The following is a 21,728-nucleotide window of genomic DNA, read 5'->3' on the forward strand; positions in this document are numbered from 1 at the left end:
TTAAAAAAGAGAGATGTGTTTATTCCATGATCAGTACAGACCAAATGCATATTCACCGTATGAAAGTCAAACCAGTCAGTGACTCCAGAGTTTGGCCAACACTGAGGCACCAGCGTTGCGGTGTAGAGCGGGTTCTCATGGCACACATAACCTCACCAAGGGCTCCAATTATAAAATTTTTTTTAAAAAAGTGTGGGAAGAAGCAGCCAGCTGGGACTGGGCATTGGATAGGGGAGTCTCTGTTCAGTCTTCAGCACCCCAATCAATACCTGGGGCCTACCCGTCCCCAGACCCTGCCTTTCTTGGTGGTTTAAAAAAAAAAAAGATTTGTGATTAAAAATCAAAAGCCAACAAACGGGCACTGAGGGAAAGGAAAAGAAATTGTAGCTTTCTGGATTTATAATTAAAACTAGACTAATGAAGTTTGCAATGGGAGTAAAGTATAGGTAGGGATATTTTTGTTTTGATTTTGTGTGGATCTTTTGAATAAAAAATTTCTTTTACACCAGTTTGGTGGAGTCACCAACAAACTTCAAAGATGCCAACTATGTTCACTATACAGTACAGCCACGGTCACACACTACCCACAGTGCGGTGGGAGCCGCCGCTCAATGAGACGATCACACCTTTTCGGAAATAAGCAGTGCCATTGTGTCTGGAGGAGTAGAGAGAGTTAAAAATAAAATAGGATTCAACAACAACAAAAAAATATATATAGAAAAAAAAAAAAAACACAGGTGGGAAGGGACTGACTTTGGTTGGTGGCCTCACCCCAGGCAAGGCCCGCCCACACACGCGGGACGGTCACCTCGATTCGAGTTGCCATGGACACACACACACCTCCACGGCACTATTCCCTTTTGCACAAGCGAACACTTATAGAGAGCGGCTCTCGATTAAAGGCTTGTGGGGAAGGAGGGGACAACGGGGGGTCTGTTCAAGGCAAAGTCAGTGCCAGCAAGGGGATATGCCGATTCCCTCGCCTGCTCCAGCCCACAGAGCCCTGTCCTGGCCTCCTGAGAGCGGGAAGCAAGGCGGGGTGTGGAGACTCCCACTGGGCAGGATGTCACAAACGTCATGTTCTCAGGGACAGAAAACCAGTCACGGTGGCGGCAGCAACAATGTCCTGTGTATACTGTGTAGACATTTGGCGGAGGAAAGGTCCTCTGTCCCATAAGCATGGACACAGGCCTTGGGTCCAGCCGGCACTTGCTGGAATCGAGGCGTGCTCTGAGCCGACATCCTGTGAGGCGGCGGCAGGTGGCGGGACATCCGTCTAGCTGGCTGTAAGGCAGATGGGCTCTGCGATCCTCAGCTGCCCGTCAGGCCTGCCCCGGGCATAGCATGCAGGAGGGCCAGGCCCAGAGACACCTCTGGCCACTGCTACTGCCTCCACTGCCACCCCTAACACTATGGAGAGTCAATGTTTTGCCAGAAAATCAGTCAGAAGTCACCTAGGTGCTCTCAGAAAAGATTTTCTTCAAATATTGACAACAGATCACTCTGGAAATTCATGTCAATCGTAGCTGCCATCTGTAGAGGAAGAAGAAGGAATGAATGAGGTGGATACTCACCTCTGTGTGGATCTGAGAGCCCCCTACGTTGCTTGAGCTTGGCCATCAGACCTTCTCCTGAGCTGTTTCCACAGTGCCCATCATGGAACCTGAGTGTATTTGGACTATTCAACTCTGAGTTGAGACACCCCTAAGCCCTGTGCAAGGTGTAGGGCCCTCCTTCCCCAGGCCCCTGGCCCACTTTATCAGCTCTTCAGGTAGATTCTTGCCCCAATGGCTCCCCACTACTGCCCACAACTCACCGCCTCCCGGCGCCTTCGCTCCTGTTCCCGCTTCCGGGCCAACTCTCTCTGTTGGTCCAGCATGGACTGGGGCTGGGAGCTCTGGGCCTGGGGGGCAGCAGCTGCGGCCACAGCGGCCGCTTGTTGCTGCTGTTGTTGCTGCTGCTGCTGCTCTTGCCGCTGTTGCTGCTGCTGCTCCTGGCGCCGCCGTGCCTCTTCATGGGCCCGCCGTGCCTGCTCTAGTGCATCCTCGTCTTCTCGGCTCCTGGGCAGAGTGGGGGCCCGGGTCAGCCGTGGGCCTGGGAGCCCCAGTGCCCCACCCGGACCCCTGCCCACCTCATGCGTTCTTGCCGCAACCGCTCCTTTTCCTTCTCTGCATGCTCAGCCTGAGCCTTCAGGGCCTTCTCACGCTCTTCCTTTTCACGAGCTGCACGGCGGAATTGCTCAAAGCTGTCACTGGATGACTTAGCTGTGGAGGATGGGGTGGTTGGATGCTTCTGTACCAGGCTGGCCCAGGAGCCCATGTTCTTGATTTTTAGGTCCTGTAAGGCAGAAAGGCCAGGGGACAAGTGAGGTACCTGGTGCACCTAAAGGTCATTAGCAGGGAGCTCAGGATATCCACAGACCTACTGTCTCTACCTTTTTGGGTGCCACTGGCGTCTTCGGCTCCTGTTTCTGTTTTTCCTTGTCAGGGGCCCCTGGAGGGGGTGCATTCTGCTCAGGGGGCCGAATAACAGGCCTCCCAACATCCACAGGTTTCATCTCAGGCCCTAGAACACAAGCAGCCTGTGGGCTTGGGGGACTCATCCTGGTGGGGGTGGAGGTGTACAGTCCTCAGTGGGGCGGGGTGACACTCACGCTGGGGCAGGTGGACTGGGGCCTTGATGCTCTCAGCATGCTTGGGGGGCTCCGGCCGCAGGGAGGGGCTGAAGGGCTCACTGCGGATGATGGGTGAGTGTATCTTCTCCTCTTTCACCACCACCAGGGGCTGGGGCTGGACCACCGAGGGTGGGCGTAGCTCCTGGGATGGCACGGGCACAGTGGCCAGTGAGGCAGGAGGGCACCCTCAGCCTCAGCCCGCACCTGACCCCGGGGGCTGTGACCTAGCCCTGCCCTTTACCTGCTTCTTGGGCTGAACGTTTTGCTGGGGTGGAGACTGGTGCGTCAGGCTCTGGAACTGTGGCATCTGGGGGGAATGTATCATGAGCGGGGAGGGGGCTTCACGGAGGTGACCTAGAAGAGGTAACAAAGAGTGTGTAAGGGGCCATTTGGACTTTGAGAGAATTACAATGAAAGGACAATCTGAAAGTACAGCCAACAAATGCTCCAGCCAAGTCTGGGAATAAAGATCCACACAATATCCAGCCTGTGGAACCCCCCTCTGTCATGCCCTGAGCCGCAGGTACACAAGGCTTTCTGGTGCCTCATGGTGTCTCAGCACTTGATCTTTCTGTGCACCACAACCATTTGGGAAACTCTGATATAAACTTGATTTATTGGGCCTCAATAGGACCTGGGCACCAGTATTTTTTTTTTTTTTTTTTTTTTGAGATAGGGTCTTACTATGTAGTCCATACTGGTATTGTACTCACTATGTAGCCCAGGCTCATCTCAAACTCGCAGTGATCCTTCTGCCTCAGTCTCCCAGTGCTGAGATTACAGGCCTGCACCACCCACACCCAGCACCAGTACTTTTTTTTTTGGCGGAACCGGGGATTGAACTCAGGCCCTTGTGCTTGCCAGGCAAGCGCTTATTCTACTGAGCCATCTCCCCGGCCCCACCAGTACTTTTAAAAAAGCTTTTCAGATTGTTTTAAACTGTGCCCTGCATTAGATAAAAAGGACACAAATAACCCCAGACAATTCAGCCCAGGATCTTGTCTCTGTGCAGCCTGATCCACATGGATAGCTCTGAGGACCTGTGGTCTAGTCGCTAGCAGTAAGGGTGAGGATCTTTAGGCCATTGCCTCAGTCTGTTTACCCTGAAGAATGATAAAGCCTGGAATGGTCTTCGCCTGGACAGAGCAACTTGAACAGGTCCTGGGGTGCAGCCATCTGCAGCCAACCAAGGGCTCCAAGAGACCCAGTTGCCCAGCACAGGTCAGAAGTCCCATCATTCCACTGCTGCCTGACTCCTCTGGTAATGAACAGCCACAGGTCACAGGAAGCCAGTGTCTCAGCACAGGTCACAGGGCAGCTGGAGGAGTTGAGTCTCACCCATCTGAATGCATAGACACCTTCCTGCTTCAGTTCTCATGGAAAGGGGCCTTGCTGCCTGTACAGCTCAGGGTAAACCACAGCGTTCACAGTACAAAGTTCACCTCCCACCTTTTGCTTCCAGCCCTACCTCTACCCTCACCCTGATCACCTACTTGGTCCTATATGCTAGCTTTTCCAATGAGCTCCTCCAGGTCTTGCTTCCAAGCCCATCTGCTGCCACAGGCCCCCCTAGCGTAAGGTACCTAATCTGATAGGCCTGTTCCAAACCATGATACTATAGGTGTAGCAGACTTTCCCCACCCTCTCCAGAGCCAAGACTTACTCCTAACCCCAGGAAGAAGACATCCAGCCGCTATCCAGAGGTTGAGGCTTACCCTGTCCTTTAATCTCACAGCCCTATGAAGATGGTTTCAGTCACCTTGATATTTTCTTTCACTCCAGCCTGTCAGGCCCCCTTGGGTACTGCCATGCTGCTCCATTAACCCTAGTTCTAGCTTTTCCACAATCCAAAGATAAATGACATATGACTGCCTCCATCCTGGGCCATGCCCTCTGGAGCACCTGCTGAGAATGACCTGAGCAACAGGTGGGTCTTGGGCCAGTGGTTGGTTTATTTTGGGTTTTTTTTGTTTGTTTTTGCGGAACCGGGGATTGAACTCAGACCCTTGCACTTGCCAGGGACGTGCTTATTCTACTGAGCCATCTCCCCGGCCCTTATTTTTGGTTTTTTGAGACAAGGTTTCAGTATGTAAAACTTGAATTGGGGATCTTCCTTCCTCAGCCTTCTAATTGCTGGGATTATAGGCATGAACCATCAGGCCAGGATTTTAGGCCTGTGGTTTTAGAAAATGCCTGCCTACTGGTGGCTTCACAAACAGTTTAGAGGTGGTGTCAGAAGGCTGGCCGGGTACTTTGCAATGCCTGCTGAGCTTCTGTGGGACTCTGATGACTCATCTTTTGGCGCAAAACTCCCAGCTGGGTTCTAACCCATGTGGGTTATCATGTCCTGTCCTAGGTTTCAGGAGGCTGGATGCAGGTCTGGGAGTTCAGAGCAGAGGCAGCCGGAGGCCCTGGCCTGGGCTGCCCTGAGTGCTGGCTGGTCTTTCACCTCTCCATTTCTTGCCTCTTACAAGTTTGGCATACTGGCATGTTCTGGAGTGACGACAACACAGCTGCATGACTGCCAGGCTCAGCACCAGTTTTTCCCAGGAAGGCTAGCCAGATGCTCTCAGCTCAGGGCACAAAGCCATTCATTTCATATATGACAGCTTGCACTGGGTTCAAAAGCAGTGACCACCTTTGCTGTACCCTCAAGGAAGACTGTAGTCTGTACTGCTAGATCCAGGAAATCTTGTCTTGAATGTTAACTGTTAGAAGAGGCCCTGAGTGGCTTCTCAGCCTCAGGTGTGGTCCTCCCAGCATGCTCTTCACCATTGCTAGGTGGTGGTCCCTACTGTCCAGGACTGGACCTCATTTCCAAACTGCTTCCTAAATTAGTGCTTGTACAGTGGTGCCTTAGTACACTTAATTCTCACCGTAATTTTGGTAACAAACCAAATCAGACATGGGAAGAAATCAATTCAACAGTTAGGTTGAAAGTTGACCTTACAGGGAAATTTGGGTTCTTATCTAATTTGATTTGTGGCCAGAATTATGAAACAGCCAAATTCATGAACTGAGGCACCACTGTACTATGGTCACCACTTCCAGGTAGCTTTCTGCTTAATCAATCTAACAGGACAATCAATACACTGTACTGCTCCGGGCAACCCTGACTTAAAAGCAAGAGAGACACTTGATTAACTCATGGCAGAGAGTTTAATGCTCCCTTGGAGCAGCCCCTCTCTCCAATTACCCAGAGCCTTTGAGCTTGGCTCTCAGCCAACCACAGCAAAAGCTAACCTTTCCTGTTTTTCAAGGACAAAACTGCAAGCCCAGGACCAGCCTCCCCAGTAGACCTAAGGCCGTGAGCCACTTACCTGCTGAATAGGGATCTGACTTGTGGTGCCGGGGTGAAGGGTGATGCTGGATGACTTGCTGAGGCTTGGCAGGCTGTGGCGGGGGTGGCTGCTGGCCTGGGGGTGGATGTGGGGGCTGCTGGCCTGGTGGTGGTGGGGGCTGCTGGATGTGTGTGAATTGCATGGGCTGCAAGTGCACGGGCCGTGGTGGTGGCTGGTGTTGCTGCTGGGGTGGTGGCTGGGGCTGGGGTGGTGGGGGCGGGGGTGGCTGCTGCTGCAGCTGCTGCTGCACAGAGGGATGGGGTGGAGGAGGCAGGGGGGGTGGAGGCTGGGACTGCACCTTCACGGAAGGGAGTAGTGGTGTGGGTGGCTGCACCTTCTGCAGCTGCTGCAGGTACAGCTGCATCTGCATGGAGGTGAGGGGTGGGGCAGGTGGCTCTTCATCCTCCAGTAACACCTGGGGGGGTTGAGCCATGGGGGGCTGTGGGAGCAAGGGTGGCTGGGCCAGGGCAGGGGATACAGCAGGGGGCCGGACAGGTTTGGGGGGTAGGGCAGCGGCTCGGTTACTGGGCCTAGATGGCTGTTGGGGCAACGCATTGTGCAAAGCTGAAAAGGACACACAAGAGTAGCAGTAAGGGCTGAGTGCCCTGTGACCCTGCCCTGGCCCTTCTGTTCCACCCTGACTTCACCTGTACTCTGGTGACCACCTCTTGCCCTCCCAACTAACAATCTCTCCCCACATCCCATGACCTCCCACAAACTGCGGAATAAAGACAGCTACCAGGGAGATCTGCAGAACACGTTCTTCATTCATCCCCCAGCCTGCCTTCAACACTTTGTCTTGTTCCCTGTTCTCAGTATAGGCCTCAGCCTGTATCCCCCAATATGTACTGTCCAAGATCCATAGGATTAACTTTGTCAGGGTGAACGTCACCTCCCAGCCCAACAGGAAGTTACAGGGGGCTTCAATCTTCTTCCATCTAAGATAACACCTGGCCCTGCAGAACTAAACCAGCATCTCTGCATAAGGGCACTAGTGAACTTCACACCAGGCATATCCCAGAGCATCTCATTAAATTTCAAAGATGGCCCTTAGAAGCTGCTGACCACGGAGATCAAGGTTAAGTACTCAAGAGTATGCAATTCCAGTGTGGCAGAACCAAGGCAGGAAAGGGGCTATAAACATGCTCACCTGGAGGAGAGACCACGGTGTGCTGGTTGAGATGGGGCGGAGTGCTGTGCTCTGGTGGCTGGGGCAGGTGAGGGGGCAGCTCAGGCTGCTGCAGGTGCAGGATGGGCTGGGTGAAGTGGCCAATGGGATCGAAGACACTGCCTGGGAGCTGAGGCTCCAGGACTGGCACCTGGGCAGTGATGAAGGGTGGGGGCGAGGACTTCAGCGTTGGGGCTGCTTGTTGCGGCATGGAAGGTGGGGGCGGCGGGGGTGGGGGCTGCTGCTGCTGCTGCGGCTGCGGCGGAGGCTGCTGCTGAGGCTGCGGTGGGGGTGGCGGAGGCTGCTGGGGAGGCGGGGGTGGCTGTTGGGGCACAGGAGCTGGGGCTGGCTGCATCTGCTGATGGTGATGGTGATGGTGCTGTAGGCAGACAGAAAATACACACTGACATCAGGCAGGGAGAACAATCCCCAGGCCAGATGCAGGCTATCCCTGGGGATCACGGGACTGAGCAGCTAGCTCTCACCTACAGAGGGGACATCCTTGAACCACATACCTTCTTCTGATCTCTCCCAGGGTGCCCCTTCTTTTTTGACTTTGGAGCCATTTCTGCAGAAAAAGGAGAAGGTAGTAAGGCTCTTGGGGATGAACAGTGTAAGATGGCTTTGAATGCAGATGAGGAAAAGGGGGGCACACAGCACTGAGGACAAAGGCCAGCAACACTGAACAGGTGTCTGGGTTGGGTCTGGGATAATTCAGTTTTCATAGGACAGGGAAAGATATGTCACCTACCCATTGGTCTGCTGCTTTTCCTACTGGGGGGATCATGCCTGAAAAAATCAAATCCCCCCGCCAAGCTTCAGCCCACAGGCACCATAATAGACTGCCCAAGACTGCCCCTCCTGGGCTGGTGAGATGGCTCAGTGGTCTAAAGCACCTACTTAGAACAAGCTAAGCTAAGCAAAGCACAGGGACCACGGTTCAATCCCACAGCACCACATGCCAGCCAGCCCCGCCCCCTGGTGGGCTGAGCTGGCCACACACACAAAAATATAAATAAATTAATTAATTAATTAAAAAAAAAAAAAGACTGCCCCTCCTGGCTCCACTGGGAGTTGAATTGTGCTGACCCAACCCAATGTCAACCCATATCAGGCTTTGGGAGAATGAGGAGCACCTGCATGTCCTGGACCCCACCTGATGCTATGGACCAACCACCTGTGACGTTTCAAATGTTCTATTCACCACAGACGTGAGCAAACATGAGGCTCTGTGAAGCTAAGGGACCTGTTCAGGATTGCACAGCAAGGTGGGACCCTGACTCCACATGGTCCTCTGAGGATCACTACTTTCCACTCTCCTAGAGGAAGGAGAGTAGCACCAGCTGGGGCCAAGACCACCAATGGTGTGCTCACAGGGGAGCCCAGTCATGAGATGGGTGAAGGAAGTGCTGCCAAATGGGGACACAGAGTGCCCATCTGAAGGCTTCTGGGGAGGGAACAAAGTACAATGGCTTCACCAGAATGACCAGGGCAGGTGCTCAAACCACAGCTATCAAAGGAGGACAGTAGCTTGCTCCGCCTTCCTCAGGCAAGATGGAACTCAGAGAAAGCCTTTTTCTGGGACACAGTAAATGTGCTGCAGAGAAGGGAGCATATGCCTTGGCTCCTCAGGGATTGATGGCTGGTGCTGCAACTGTGCAGATGTGTCCAGGCAGGCCTGTCTCCTTGGGGTGTGCTCAAGAGCCTGCACAGCCACTTCTGCCCACATGACAGAGGTTCACTTTATGAACTCTGGCAGCTGGATGCCCCCTGGGCTACTAGGTTACTTAGTTGCTAACCACCAGGTGAAAGGTCAGAACCATGAAAGGACACCTTTCAGATTCCTGTCACCTTCTTACTTTGCCTGGTTTCCCCTGAACTTGTCGGGACACCAACTGTTGCTGCTGGTGTCTGAGGACATGTCTTGTCCAAATCAAAGCTACTACTCTTCTCAGAGCTTGAGGGCTTGATAAGTCTTTGCAAGATCCATAGCCCCTGAGGTGTAGTGCCACCAAAAAGAGGGACCTTGTGCCAGGTAAGAGCTCACCACTCCACGCAAGAGACAAGACACGGACACACACCGTAGCAGCTAGACACATGTCCTCATACAAATGGCCAAGGGCAGTAAGTCAGGACACCTGGGATACGGGAACCCAAAGACCAGACCCTAAATGTAGATACCAGAATGAAGGACTCAGGAACCTTGGCACCAGAGTGAAAACTTCAATGGATAGATGCTCTTGTGACACATCTAAAAAGGGAGTCTGGGCAGATTGGTGGAATAAGGGCAAAAGGGTACTTGGTGCAGCCATGAAGTGGGGAAAGCAGTGCTTTGAGAGGCTGGGAGCCTCAGTACACTGGTTGGAGAGGCTGGGAGCCTCAGTGCCTCTGTAGCACAAAGCCTGACCCAAAAGCTAGAGGAACGGGTGGGGCTTAAGGATGGAGTCCTTTCCCAACCAGTTAAGAACAAGGAAGCAGTGGCTGTTCAAATGCTGGGTGCATCTTTAGGGAAAGTCAGGCATGGAGAAGGGAAGGTAGGAAAAGAGGTCAGGACACCGTGTGAATCTGAGTCGGAGAAGCCTCCGGGAGAAGCCCAGACATGGAATAGTGGTGGAAAGGGCCCGGGATGCCTTGTTTGTAACTTTGAATGAAGCATTGATTTTCCATTTACAAAACCAGATCCCTGTTCTCTGCCCACAGGCTGGGAACAGAGACCCATATGGACAGGCTGGAGACCAAGTACACTGGCCTGTGGGCGTTCCAAGGAACATGTCTTAGCTGCTTTGGGAATGTCACAGTAATATCCTGGAGCTCTTCTCCAGAATGCAGGAGAAGTGGGAGGCACAGGCAGATACCAAGGCCCCTCTAACTCCCTTGGCTCAAGCCTTGTGTTGGAATTCCCAGGAAAAAGACAAGACAAGAAGTGCACAGCTTTACAACACGCCATCCCCCGACACCCCCCACAAAACTCTCTAGAAAGGGTTACATGGAGATGGCCTCAAGTACTGTGTGATCTTTATTCCATGACAATCTTCAACTCAACACAAATTTCATCTTTACATAGGATGATAATTGTACAAAGAAAATGTTTCGGTAAAATCTGATTAAAACACTGATTCTCCCCAACCCCATCTTGTCCCACTTCAGCCAAGGAAACAGAAAGGAGGGTCAAGGTGCAGGGCGGTGTGGGCCAGGGGAGAGGTCAGGAGAAGAGTCCTGCAGTGCCCTGGGCGGCTCTTCCCCTCCTCTTACACAGCTCTTCCATAGGGCCCACTGCCATTAGGTGCACTGAGCGCTCAGCTGGCACCTTGTTGGTTGCTCAGGAACCCAAAGCTGCCAACAAGGAAAAATAGGTGTTCACTGTCCTTTCTGGTTGTGTTCCCTAAGCACCAAGCATGAGTGACAGCCTAAGTCTAAAGAACTTTGAAGTTCAAAGGGCCCTGAGTATTCTAGCCAGATGGAAACCCCAAGGTTAAGGACGGTATCCCTGGACAGCAAGGGTGAGAGGACTCTGAAGGACAGTTGGCCTGTGGCTATGGCCTATATGTGTAGGAGTGTAGGGAGGGACAGGGCTGCAGACCACACCTTGAGAATCCAGGCTGCCATTTGGTCCGAGACGGCAAAATCTTTCCAGCAAAAAATAAAAAGATAATGCCAGCAGCTTCCCAACTGTCCTGTGGGACTCTCTGGGCATGATGCACCCCCATCCCATCCCAGCCAAGTTCACTGGGAACACATCAGGCACAGGCCAAAGGGCAGCTCAAAATAGTTTGTTTGGCAAATAGAGCTGACTGGAAGCTGGACACCAGAGAGGATTAGGAACAGCCTAGGAACTCTCAAGCATCACTGTAGGGCCCCAGGGAGTTCTAGGGAGGCTGGGGCTACACTCTTTGGCAATAGGTGGTCTGGGGCAGTGAGCAACCCAAAGACTTGAGCTTTGGGAGGACTAGTGGTGGGGGTCAGTGCCCATGACCTGCCCATGAGTGACATCTCCCCAACCCGCTGCCAGCTCCAGAAGGTGGGCTCCAAGGTGCTTAGATGGCCACACACACAAACTATACGGGGGGGGGGGGGGGGGGGGATCTCCACAAAATGCAGATGCAGCTCCTCCCTTATGCAAGCCTTCACATCAGGTGATTTTTCTGTTGAGATGCTGGATCCATAACCAAAAAAGGGCTGATAATTACTTTTAGAGTATAAAAGCCTATTTGGTGCCTCAGGAAGGGTTTGGAAGATATGGTTACCCTTGCTTATCCTAGCCCCAGCTGTTGTCATTCTAGGGGACAGAAGACCAGGATACTCATGCTGGAAACACTGCTGAAATGCCCAACAGAGGCTGTGGAGTGCTCTCACCCACCACCTAGATCTTGGCCCCAGGGGTTGGGGCTATTGACCTGAGTGCCCCACATCAACAGCCCTGAAGGTACTTTCCCTATGTGACTGGAGAAGAGGCCAAGGAAGTGGGAAATGCCCACTAGAACTGAAGCTGTGAGAAATGCATAGAACAATGGGGACGGAAGGAAGGGCTTCAGCAGGCTGTGGATCGGTGGCTGGTGATAAACTCCAGCTGACCAACCCAGCCAGGAGGGCCCAGTGGCCTTGCCCTCACAGCCCCCACTCCTTAGGTTAGACCATCTTCCTTAGGCTGAATGTGATCTTTCCTGGGCTAAAGTCACTGCAACATCTCCAGGGTAATCAGGTCTGGAGTCTCAGAAAGAGGGTGGGGACGAAGAAAGGAAACACACTGTGATCAAGCTTCGCTCAGGGAGCAGCACCACATATATACATGTATGGGGGGGATTGTCATCGCCCTCCAGGAGATGCCACCACCCAGAGGACCCAGCCGACCAGGGAGGCTGGGTAGGACAGCCAGGCAGTCTTTGCACAGGAAGGCCTGGGCAGCTGGCCAGGCAGGCAGCCTTCCCAAAGGCGGGACTAGGCATGTGCTGCTGGACATGACTAATCCACCCCGGGGACAGGCCAGGGCTCTGAGGAATTCCATTACTTGATGGAGTCCTGTCCCTTTCACAGAAGAAAATGGGACTTAAGCTATATAGCTTGCTGGGAAGGAATCTGGAACTGAAGACGTTTTATTAAGAGTCCGTGTCCAATGATTAGGCAGGACCTACATAGAGGGAGAGAGAAACCAGTGTGAGAGAAATGGTGTGGAATATACCATTTAAGTCACAAGAACAGAAGAACTGCAGATCAAGCCAGGCTCCTGTGCCCCAGGGGCTGAATGGGCACAAGAGAATGGTGCTGGAGACCAGGAGTGCTGCCCCTGCCTGGCTTGCTTTGTGTGGGGACAGACCCATCTTCCCTTAGGTCAGGCCACTGATCCAGCATGTGTGGAGTCTTCAAAACCACTAGCACCCTGTTCGAGCTTCTAGACAGAACTACTTCCACTAATGAGTTCCACGTGTGCCCTGTCTTGAGCGGATGCTGGCGTTTACTACTCCTTTTCAGGGTGAGAGGTACTTCTGCCTTGTTCCACTGGCGTGGTGTGTTGAGCCGGGAAAGCATCTGCTGATTCTAGGCAGGGAGGTTAATTTCAGCCCCTTCACATTGTGTGGCTGGGGAAAACCCTCCAAAACAAGATGCTGGAATACAGGTCCTCCAGCTGAGGGAGGCAAAGAGCAGAGCCACATCTCTGCATTACTCCAGATCCCCAAAATAAAAGAAACAAACTATGAAGGAAGAAACCATGGTATAGACATTGCTGAGGAAAGGAAAACAGGATGGAAAAATTTGACTTTCTTTCTTTCTCTCCCCCTCCTTTTCTTTCCCTCTCCCGCCAAACAAAAAACCTCAAACCAAGAAAATATAAGCCAGAAAGTCTTGTCTTTCTCTTCCTTTTTCAGAGCATCCAACATGGCTTCTGTACCAGGAAGGGGTGGGGCTCATTCCCACCCACATGGCAGAGCCTCTGCTGTACTCAGGGATGCAAAGATTCCCTGATTTCTGGCCCCACCAATGTCTGGGAAAAACCCGCCCACTACAGCCTCTCACTGTTTCACATTCCACAAGCTTGGCCTTGCTCTGTGAAGCCCTGAATTCCTCTAGCTTCAACTTCTGGGTTTGTGTGTGGGTACGAGTCACACCTTATTGTGCAGACCCCTACCCTTCAGGGTACTCACTCATTCTCAAGGATAAAGGCTACAACCTGGGAGCAGGCAAGTCATGGTCTAGGAAATCTCTGGAAAGTCCTTTCAAAGGCCCCAGGGGCCAGGAGAAAGCTGAGACTAGCTATGTGGTAAAGAGTGTCCCATGGCCTCTGCACTTCCCACCTCAAATCTTTCCATAACATCAAGCATTCCTTTTTACCCAGAGCTACTAAGAAACACCCACATGCTCCAATCCTGGGAAAAGGAAATCAGGAGCCTAAAATAGCTGAACTGTACTCCTGCTGCAACTAGATGACCAGGCCAGAGCCAAATCTCTCTGCACCTCAAAAGTCCTGACCTAATCCAGGAAGCTGAGGGGGAAGGGATGCTCCAGATAGGAGCATGAGCTACACAGCCAGAGCTGCCCAAAGAGCTTCAGGTGGCATTTGGAAGAGCCAGGTGTCATCAATGTGATGAGTACTGCAGAACAGAATCCTAGATACACCTTTCCCCCATGCCACACAGATGCAAACCTAACAATGATAACACCCATGCCATAACTCACTTGGACAGCAGTGTAGGGGAAAACCATGACATTCCCCTTCATACTGCTACCCCAAGTCTACCACAGATGCTTCCTAGTCCTGTCTCTTGACAATGACTCCACAAGCAGCTCTGGACTTCACTTGGAGTTGAAATTCAATGAAAGACCACACAGCCGAAGTAATAGCTGGTTTCAGAGGAGGCAGTGGGACTGGCCACCAGTATTGTGTGGTGCTACGCAGGGCACAGGACTACATGGAGGCTGGGACCCAGCTGGGAAAGTAGCCCTACCCCTGCATCTGGGGCACACCCTCCCTAAATTGCAACCCAGCAGTCCCCAAAGTCTGGCCTTGGGCCTTGCTGGCCTGCTACATCCTTGCAATGGACAGCTGCCAGAGGAGGTGCTCTGTGTACCACCTCACCACCCTCAGTTCAGTGCCTCTCTTTAGTTTCTTTTGACGATTCATGTCGTAGGGCCAACTTAGCAGAACTGACCCCTACAAGATATAAAAATAGGTCCTTTCAGGAATTTCAGCTGAAATCCAAATGGAAACACAGGAACAAGGGCACAACAAAGACCCAAAAGACCAAACAAAGGGAACTACCTTCAATCTTCCCCTAATCTTTTCTACCCTCCCCTCCTTGTAGTCGGCCACAGAAAACTGGGGCTGTCTGGCTTCCCAGACTCAGAAGAGCCACTACCAGGAACTGCCCACCACCAGAAGAGTTCAGTGCCACATGTGGCCCCTACTTGGAATGTTGCACAAACTGCTCACAGTGGGCCCCTCCTAAGAAGTGCCAAGCCAGCTCATGGTAGGGCTCACCAGCACATACAGAAAGCAAAGGGAAAGCCAGCAGTCCACTGACAGCCCTCTGGCCTACATTTCAAAGGCAAAACCCAAGGTGGGAGGAAGGCTGTCTGAGAAGAGCTACAGCCCAGCCCAGGCAGCGAGTGAGTGGTCAGAGCAGGACTGCTGGAGCCTGAGAGCCTGTGAGCAGGCAGCTCTAAGACTGTAAATCTCACCCTCCTCCTCACCAGGATAGCTGTTCCCAGGGCTCTCAGATTACTTGTTGCACAATCTCCTCACTTTCTTTAAAAGGAAAAGGGGGAGGGGGACCAACACACACACTTGCAAAAAATAAATCAACATGGGGGTGGGGGGGACCCTCAGTAGCAGAAATGAACTGCTAATAGAAATGGAATTATGACAACCCTGGCAGCAGAAGGGGTGCAGGGTGCTCACTTGGGAGTTCACAGGGTTCCTGCTGAAAGCACATATGCTGCCCTGGAAGAGGGCTGTGGGGACCCGGGACAAAGGCCAAGCATAGTCAGGACATGATGGTCAGAACCTCCCACCCCCAAGCCAAGATGTTTTAACAATCAGATACCCTGCCACTTTGAATCTTTGGCTACTAGTGCTGCAAATCGCTAAAAACCAGTGAAAATCACTGGCCAGCAGGAATGCTAATGTGGCCCAATAATATGGCCATTCACACTGCTGGGCAGCTCCAGTTCAAAGTGGCCCAGAGCCAACCCTTCCCACCAGTACCCTCTGATGCAGTGCCCCCTCCTGGATGGGATAAAAAAGCAAGGTGGGGTATGCTGGTTAGAAAGGAATAGGATGAAGTATAATGAGTTTCTACAGTCAGTGTTGAGGAACTGCAGAACAAATTTCATTTCATTTGGGTCTAATAAAAAGGAAGTAGGAACAGATGTCCTGGAGAAGCTCAAAACCCACCTCCAGGACCAGAAATACTTGTCTCAATCCTTGTTTTCATGGGCAGAGAAGCAGGCTGAGCCCACCCCACTAGTTCACATACATCAGAACATGACTCTTCCAGCTGCCCAAAGGGACCTTTGACCTTCCCTGGAATGATCAGGTCATTAATTGCATGCACTCGCTATTGAATTGTAACATTTTCCCCACTTAGGTGAGAATTCTCAAGGTCCATGGAAAAACATGCCCAAGAACTTTTTGCCTGAAACATTTCTTTCTCATTGTGAATTTCTACATCCCAGCCTATGTGGCAGAGTGCACCTGAGACTCTAGAGCTGCTTCCTGGGTGGCCTGCAGCTCATATGCTTGAAGTATGGAGCCTGACCTCATTCACATAAGCCATGTGCCTGGCTTCTCAGGTACACTGGCTTCATCCCTATCCCCTCCTTTGGCCAGTATGAGCACCTGCTCCCTTTGAGAAAGCAGCCCACAGAATTCCCCTCCCAACTCAGCTCCCAGAATTGTCACCTGCACACACACCTGATTCTGAAGCAACTGCTCAGAAGGTGGGTTTTGGCAGTGCACCAAAGCAAGACCACACAGCATGACAAGAACAGACTTCTAGCAGTGCGGGACACACAAGCCCAAATGCATGCAGAGTTAGAGCAGAGCCAGGAGCAGCCAACACAGCAGTGAGGACATTCTAAGGAGGAACAGGCAGTGCCTACAGCCTAAGTAATGGCAGGAACCATGAGCAGACTGGATGTGCGTGCTGCCAGTGTACACAGTACCAGTCTCAAGAGTGGCCAAACACCTCCTCTGGGGCAGTAGGCTAGATGGGTCACACCAAGGTTTATGGCATCACCAGGGTCCCCAACACCCAGATTTCTAAAGACCCAGCCCCCCACCTCCCCATTCAGAGCTCTGCAGTGTCAATGCCCTCAACAGCTCATCCTCCACTGCCAGGCCTCAGTGGTAAGAGCATAAGGGCCATGTGGAAAAAAAGTACCACTGGCAGAGAGGGTTGTGTTGGTGTGCACCTGTAATCCTAGCACTCTGGGAGGCTGAGGCAGGAGGATCATTCTGAGTTTGAAACTACCCTGGACTACAAAGTAAGCTCAAGGCCAGCCTGAACTGCAAAGCAAGATCCTGTCTCCAAAAAAAAAAAAGGACCACTGTCGCACAGGATGTAGAGCCACCCAACTTTCTCCCAGGGAGAAAACTGACATTGTGGATAGAGAGACAAAAGAGAGAAGAAGGTTTTCATAACCACTGTCTCTGGGCTCTTAAAACAGCCTGGGCACAGGACTGGGCTGGTGTCCAGAAGGAGCTTGACAAGATGCTTAAACAGGAGTCACCTAACCTGTTTCAGAGTCTTCACTGTCAGAAGAGCTGGACTCGCTGGTGCTCTCTGATTCCGAGGATGAGAAACCTTTCATCTTGGAGGAGCCAGCGATCACATCAACTTTCTCGGCTACAATCAAGGCAATGGGAACAATGTCAGGTAGAACCCAAACCCAGGAAGCTGCTGTTAGCCACAGGGTACCCATATGCCACCAAGGAAGAACCTGTGCCTCATGGGCCTTAAGGGCTGCTACTGTCCCAGGACCCACACCACCCCATGGTTCCCAGCAGCAGCACACCGCACAGCAGCCAAAACATGGAATTTCAAGGCCCTGCCAGTCTCTCAGAACACCTTTTGGAGGGTTTCTCAAGGACTTAGTAGACCAAGCAGAGGGGTTAATTTCCAAGGGCAAGAAATACTGTTTGTCTTGGGCCTGGCTTCTTTCAGCTACCTTTCTAGCTGAGGTGAAGGTGACCTGTAGGGGACATAGTACAGGGAGACAAAACTTAGGTTTCCCAGTACTCTCAGTTGGTGTGCAAACACCTCAAGGAAGGGACTGAGGACTCCAGAAGCTAGTCTGAGTTGGAGACAAAGACCTTGTTCAAAAATACTGACACAGGTCCCCCCATTCCTATAGTCCTAAGAGGAAAGAAGTGCCAAGGAGAGACCAACATGACACCAGCCTGTCACCAGAGAGGGCCACATTATCACTGCTGCAGCTCAGGACCCTGGACACTACTGTACTTTTACTCATACCTCCACCTCAAACCCTAGAGAGATGAAGGGGTTTTTAGAGACTGAGTGGCAGGCAGCCAGGGATGGAATCCGCTGCTGCTTATAGGGAGGATTAAAAACAAAGGTTCAGGGGGCTGGGGAGATAGCTCAGTAGGATAAGCGCTTGACTGGCAAACGCAAGGATCTGAGTTCAATCCCCAGTTCCGCAAAAAAAAACAAAAAAAAAAAAAAAAAAAAAAACACACAAACCGAAGGTTCAGGGCCAGCCAGCCAGCTAAGCGGATTAAAGCGCCTGCTTAGTCAAATGCAGTGGCTAGGGATTCAACCCCCAGCACTGTCCTTGGGGCATGTTGAGATAGTGACTGAAACTGGGCATGGTGGCACCGTGACAGTAATCCTAGCACTTGGGAGGCTGAAACACAGGAGGATTACTACAAGTCCGATCTGTGTAGTAAGACCTGTAGACCCTGTACTAAATACATTTAAAAAAAAAAAAAGTTCAAGTGGGGCCCTAGCTAACCACCTGCAGAGATCTAGACAAGGACAGGGAAATCACACGCAATACCTAGGTCTGCAGGGTTTTCTATGTCAAGGACATGGTAAGGAGAGGGCTATGTTAGAAAAGGAAAATTAGATGAGGGTGCTGCAGAAAGAAGCCCCACGCCCAGAGGGCCCAAGTGCACCTTGAGGTTTTCTTTTCTTTCTCAGACAGGAGGTGACATAGCGCTCCAACTCCCGCAGTGTGGATGGCTTCAGGGTCTCAAAGTCAATCTCTATCTCATCCGGGTTGGAGTTCTTGAGTGAGGGTTCCCGTGACTGGATGATGTGCACCACACGGCCCAGCTTCTCACCAGGGAGCTTGTTGATGTCCAAGCTGAGCTGCCGCTTCTCCTCATATGACATGGGCTTGCATTTGTCCTCTTCCTCTGACTCATACATGGGAGGGGGCTTGCTCTTCATGGGTGCTGGTTCCTTCTTGCTATGAAGGAAGAATGTAGACATTGTCAACAACGGGTCCCCTGAAGAAGCTGGATACTCTTTCCTCTATGTGTATGTACAGGAGCTTCCTATAACTCACCCATCTGGTCTCCAGAAGAAAGGGGCCTTGGAGGGCCAGCCAGATAGCTCAGCGGATTAAAGTGTGGGGACTGCGGGTCTATCCCCAATGTGCCATGCTGGCCCCACCCCTGGGATGCACTGTGACTGAGACTAGGCATGGTGGTGTGTGCCTGTAAGCCCAGTGCTTGAGAGGCAAAAAAGGAGAATCACCACGAGTCTAATGTACGTAGTGAGACTCTGCATTAAATACATTAAAAAAAATTTAAAAATAAAAAAGCACATGGCAGGGGAGTGAGGGTGGCACCTTGAGTGTAACTCACTCCTTGGGAGCACAAATTAGAAAACAACCATGAACAGAGCCAGTGTGAGCTAAGGCTCTGCTGCAGCTGCCCTTATGCTTCTAGACTATACCATCCTCTCATAAACAAAAGCTCAAAGGTTCAGCTCAGAGCTGGCACCGATCTGCAATCCCAGCATTCTGGAAGGATGTGCCAGGAGAAACACAAGTTCAAGGTTAGACTGGGCAACTTGATGACATCCTGTCTCAACATGAAAAATGGGCTGAGAATGTAACTCAGCATGAGGGCAGCAGGCTAAATCCCTAGTACTGCAAGGAAAAGGAGGCTTATCTCAGAAAGAGGACAGAGAGCAGCTACATGATACATGGGAGTGATGGCCAGCCTCCCTCCCCATAGCAAGCGCACTGGAACACAGACTCCCCATATGAGGAAGCACGGACCTCACATTACTGTTGCTGTTGTTTTTCTTCGTCTTTTTGGGAGGAAGTTCCTTGGCTTTACTTTTCTTATTCTCCTCTACTTCCTCTTTCTTTTTGTGCTTTTCCTTTTTCTTTTCTTTCTTGTCTTTTTCCTTTTTCTTTGGTTTGTTCTGCTGGGGCTGCGAGAGGGCTGCAAGCTGCTCATGCACCGCTTTGAGCTGAGAAGCAGACAGGCAAGATACATACCCAGGTTGACACTCTGCATCACCCAAGAGCTGCATGGTGGTTCTATACTATGTGGGGTGGGGTGGAGCTCTAGGTGTCAGGGCATGGGTATGAGGAAGGCAGAGGAAGGGCTGATCTTCACTGATCTGGCACACACATCAGATTCCTAACTTCAAGGATTCTCAGTGTCTGCCTCACCAGAAGAGTTGCCCAAACCAAGGGAGGCAAAGACCTTGCCCATCCTGGTATAGATGTCTGAGAAGGGTTCCTAAGATGCCAGCCATGAACACAGGCATGCTGGGCCCTAAAGACCTAATGAATACTGGAGAGAGAGGAGGAAGCAGGCAGCCTAAGGAGAGAAAGATACCCAATTGGGTCTCCTACTTCCAGACACTGGAAGACATAGAAGGCTCATTTCTGCTCAAAAAGTGACTACACCCACCCTCCCTCAACATATACAGTAAAAAGTGTGTATCTGTAGGGTCAAAATGCATGCCAAGTGGAAGAAGGCAAAGACTGAATGAGGATCAGTGGGAATGAAGAACCAGGCACATCTCAATACTGGGGGAATGCCCCATCCATGGACTCTGGCAGCTGGGATAATCACAAAACCTCACCTGCTCCTGGAGTTCTGCCAGCCGCTGGGCTCGCTCTTCCTCAGAGTCGTCAGTGGAACTGTCACTGTCTGAAGAACTGTCACTACTGCTGTCGCTGGATGAGGCAGGAGGCACCACTTTGGTGGGGGGTGGCACCACTGGGGAGGATACAGCCACCACAGGCTCCTCAGGTTCATCTGGCATCTTGGCAAAGCGCATCTCAAATACATCCTGGGGAGAGAAAGCCGATTAAGAGTCACTGTGGGGCTGGCGAGATGGCTCAGTGGTCGAAAGTACCTACTTGGAACAAGCTTGGCAAAGCACAGGGACCACGGTTCGATCCCCCAGCACCACATGCCAGCCAGCCCCGCCCCCTGGTGGGCTGAGCTGGCCACACACACACAAAATAAATGTATGTTTAAAAAAAAAAAAAAGTTATTTAAAAAAAAAAAAAAAAGGGTCTCTGTGGCTTTGCCAGCAGCTAGGACAATGTAAGAGGAAGTAGGTGAGAGGATAAAAGGGCTGTGAGAGGGCCTGGAGTGGTGGTACACCCCTGTCATCCCAGCACTTCAGAGGCAGGAGGATTGTTATAGTTCTAAGTTCCAAACCAGCCTGGGCTACAATGTAGCTAAGGCCAGCCCGAACTACATAGCAAACCCTGTCAGAAAGAAAGAAAGAAAGAAAGAAAGAAAGAAAGAAAGAAAGAAAGAAAGAAAGAAAGAAAGAAAGAAAGAAAGAAAGAGACAGAGAGAGACAGAGAGCACGAGTGAGCAAGCGAGTGAAAAGAGCGAAAGACTGAGCAGGGGTGGTGGTGCTGGTGCCTGTGAGGATGGGGATTCTTCTCTGCCACTAACACAGGGAGCAAAGGGCTGGCTGAGGCTCTCTGGCAAGACTTGCTTTTTTAAAAAAAAAAAACAAGACAGAGTCTTGCTATATAATTTAGGCTGGCCTTGAACTCATGGCACTCCTCCTGCCTCAGCCTTCCAAGTGCTGGGATTACAGATATGTGTCACTATACCCTGTTGGCAGGGCTTTCAATGATTCTCTGAACACTTTGAAGAACCACATAATCCTGAGATAGCTGAGTACCCTACAGTATAAAAGAACTTTCTGGGCCGGCAGGAGAGCACACACACACACACAGGCTCATAACTGAATCTGATCTCTGGCTCCTCATATCCACCTGTAAGTACTGAACTGAGCAGGGCCAAATCCAAGGCTAAGGCATCTCCAGAGTGTGTTGGACAATGCTCTGGAGGTGCTAAGAAAAAGTCACCCTATAAGATGCAAACAACCTAAAGAGAGGCCCCAGTGACACTGGGGATAAGAAGCCTCTCCTGGAGACTCTATAACGTCCCAACTCTAAGATTGGTGAGGTTGGGCTGGAGAGATGGCTCAGTGGTCTGAAGCACCTACTTAGAACAAGCTTAGCAAAAGCATCAGGGACCGCGGTTCAATCCCCCAGCACCACATGCCAGCCAGCCCGCCCCCTGGTGGGCTGA

At 51.6% G+C, this 21,728-nt stretch overlaps 1 protein-coding gene across 2 annotated transcripts in view; it reads right to left on the reverse strand.

Annotated features, from left to right (window-relative positions):
* Brd4 (bromodomain containing 4) overlaps nucleotides 1-21,728 on the reverse strand; it is a 105,537-nt gene continuing 83,809 nt past the window's right edge. The window contains exons 8-20 of one of the 2 annotated variants that reach the window (XM_004632630.3): nucleotides 20,248-20,457; nucleotides 19,427-19,623; nucleotides 18,312-18,607; nucleotides 16,912-17,022; nucleotides 7,699-7,751; nucleotides 7,166-7,562; nucleotides 5,995-6,579; nucleotides 2,916-3,028; nucleotides 2,654-2,816; nucleotides 2,435-2,565; nucleotides 2,132-2,337; nucleotides 1,817-2,060; nucleotides 1-1,533 (exon numbers count right to left, since the gene is read on the reverse strand). In XM_004632630.3, coding sequence (XP_004632687.1) covers nucleotides 1,465-1,533; nucleotides 1,817-2,060; nucleotides 2,132-2,337; nucleotides 2,435-2,565; nucleotides 2,654-2,816; nucleotides 2,916-3,028; nucleotides 5,995-6,579; nucleotides 7,166-7,562; nucleotides 7,699-7,751; nucleotides 16,912-17,022; nucleotides 18,312-18,607; nucleotides 19,427-19,623; nucleotides 20,248-20,457 — 2,775 coding nt within the window. In that variant the 3' untranslated portion in view covers nucleotides 1-1,464. Of the gene's footprint in view, nucleotides 1,534-1,816; nucleotides 2,061-2,131; nucleotides 2,338-2,434; nucleotides 2,566-2,653; nucleotides 2,817-2,915; nucleotides 3,029-5,994; nucleotides 6,580-7,165; nucleotides 7,563-7,698; nucleotides 7,752-10,174; nucleotides 12,309-16,911; nucleotides 17,023-18,311; nucleotides 18,608-19,426; nucleotides 19,624-20,247; nucleotides 20,458-21,728 lie in introns of those variants that run through there. The other variant, XM_004632631.2, reaches the window with a different exon arrangement.

The sequence above is a fragment of the Octodon degus genome, unplaced genomic scaffold (assembly GCF_000260255.1).
Source record: "Octodon degus isolate 3935 unplaced genomic scaffold, OctDeg1.0 scaffold00050, whole genome shotgun sequence".
Lineage (NCBI taxonomy): Eukaryota > Metazoa > Chordata > Mammalia > Rodentia > Octodontidae > Octodon > Octodon degus.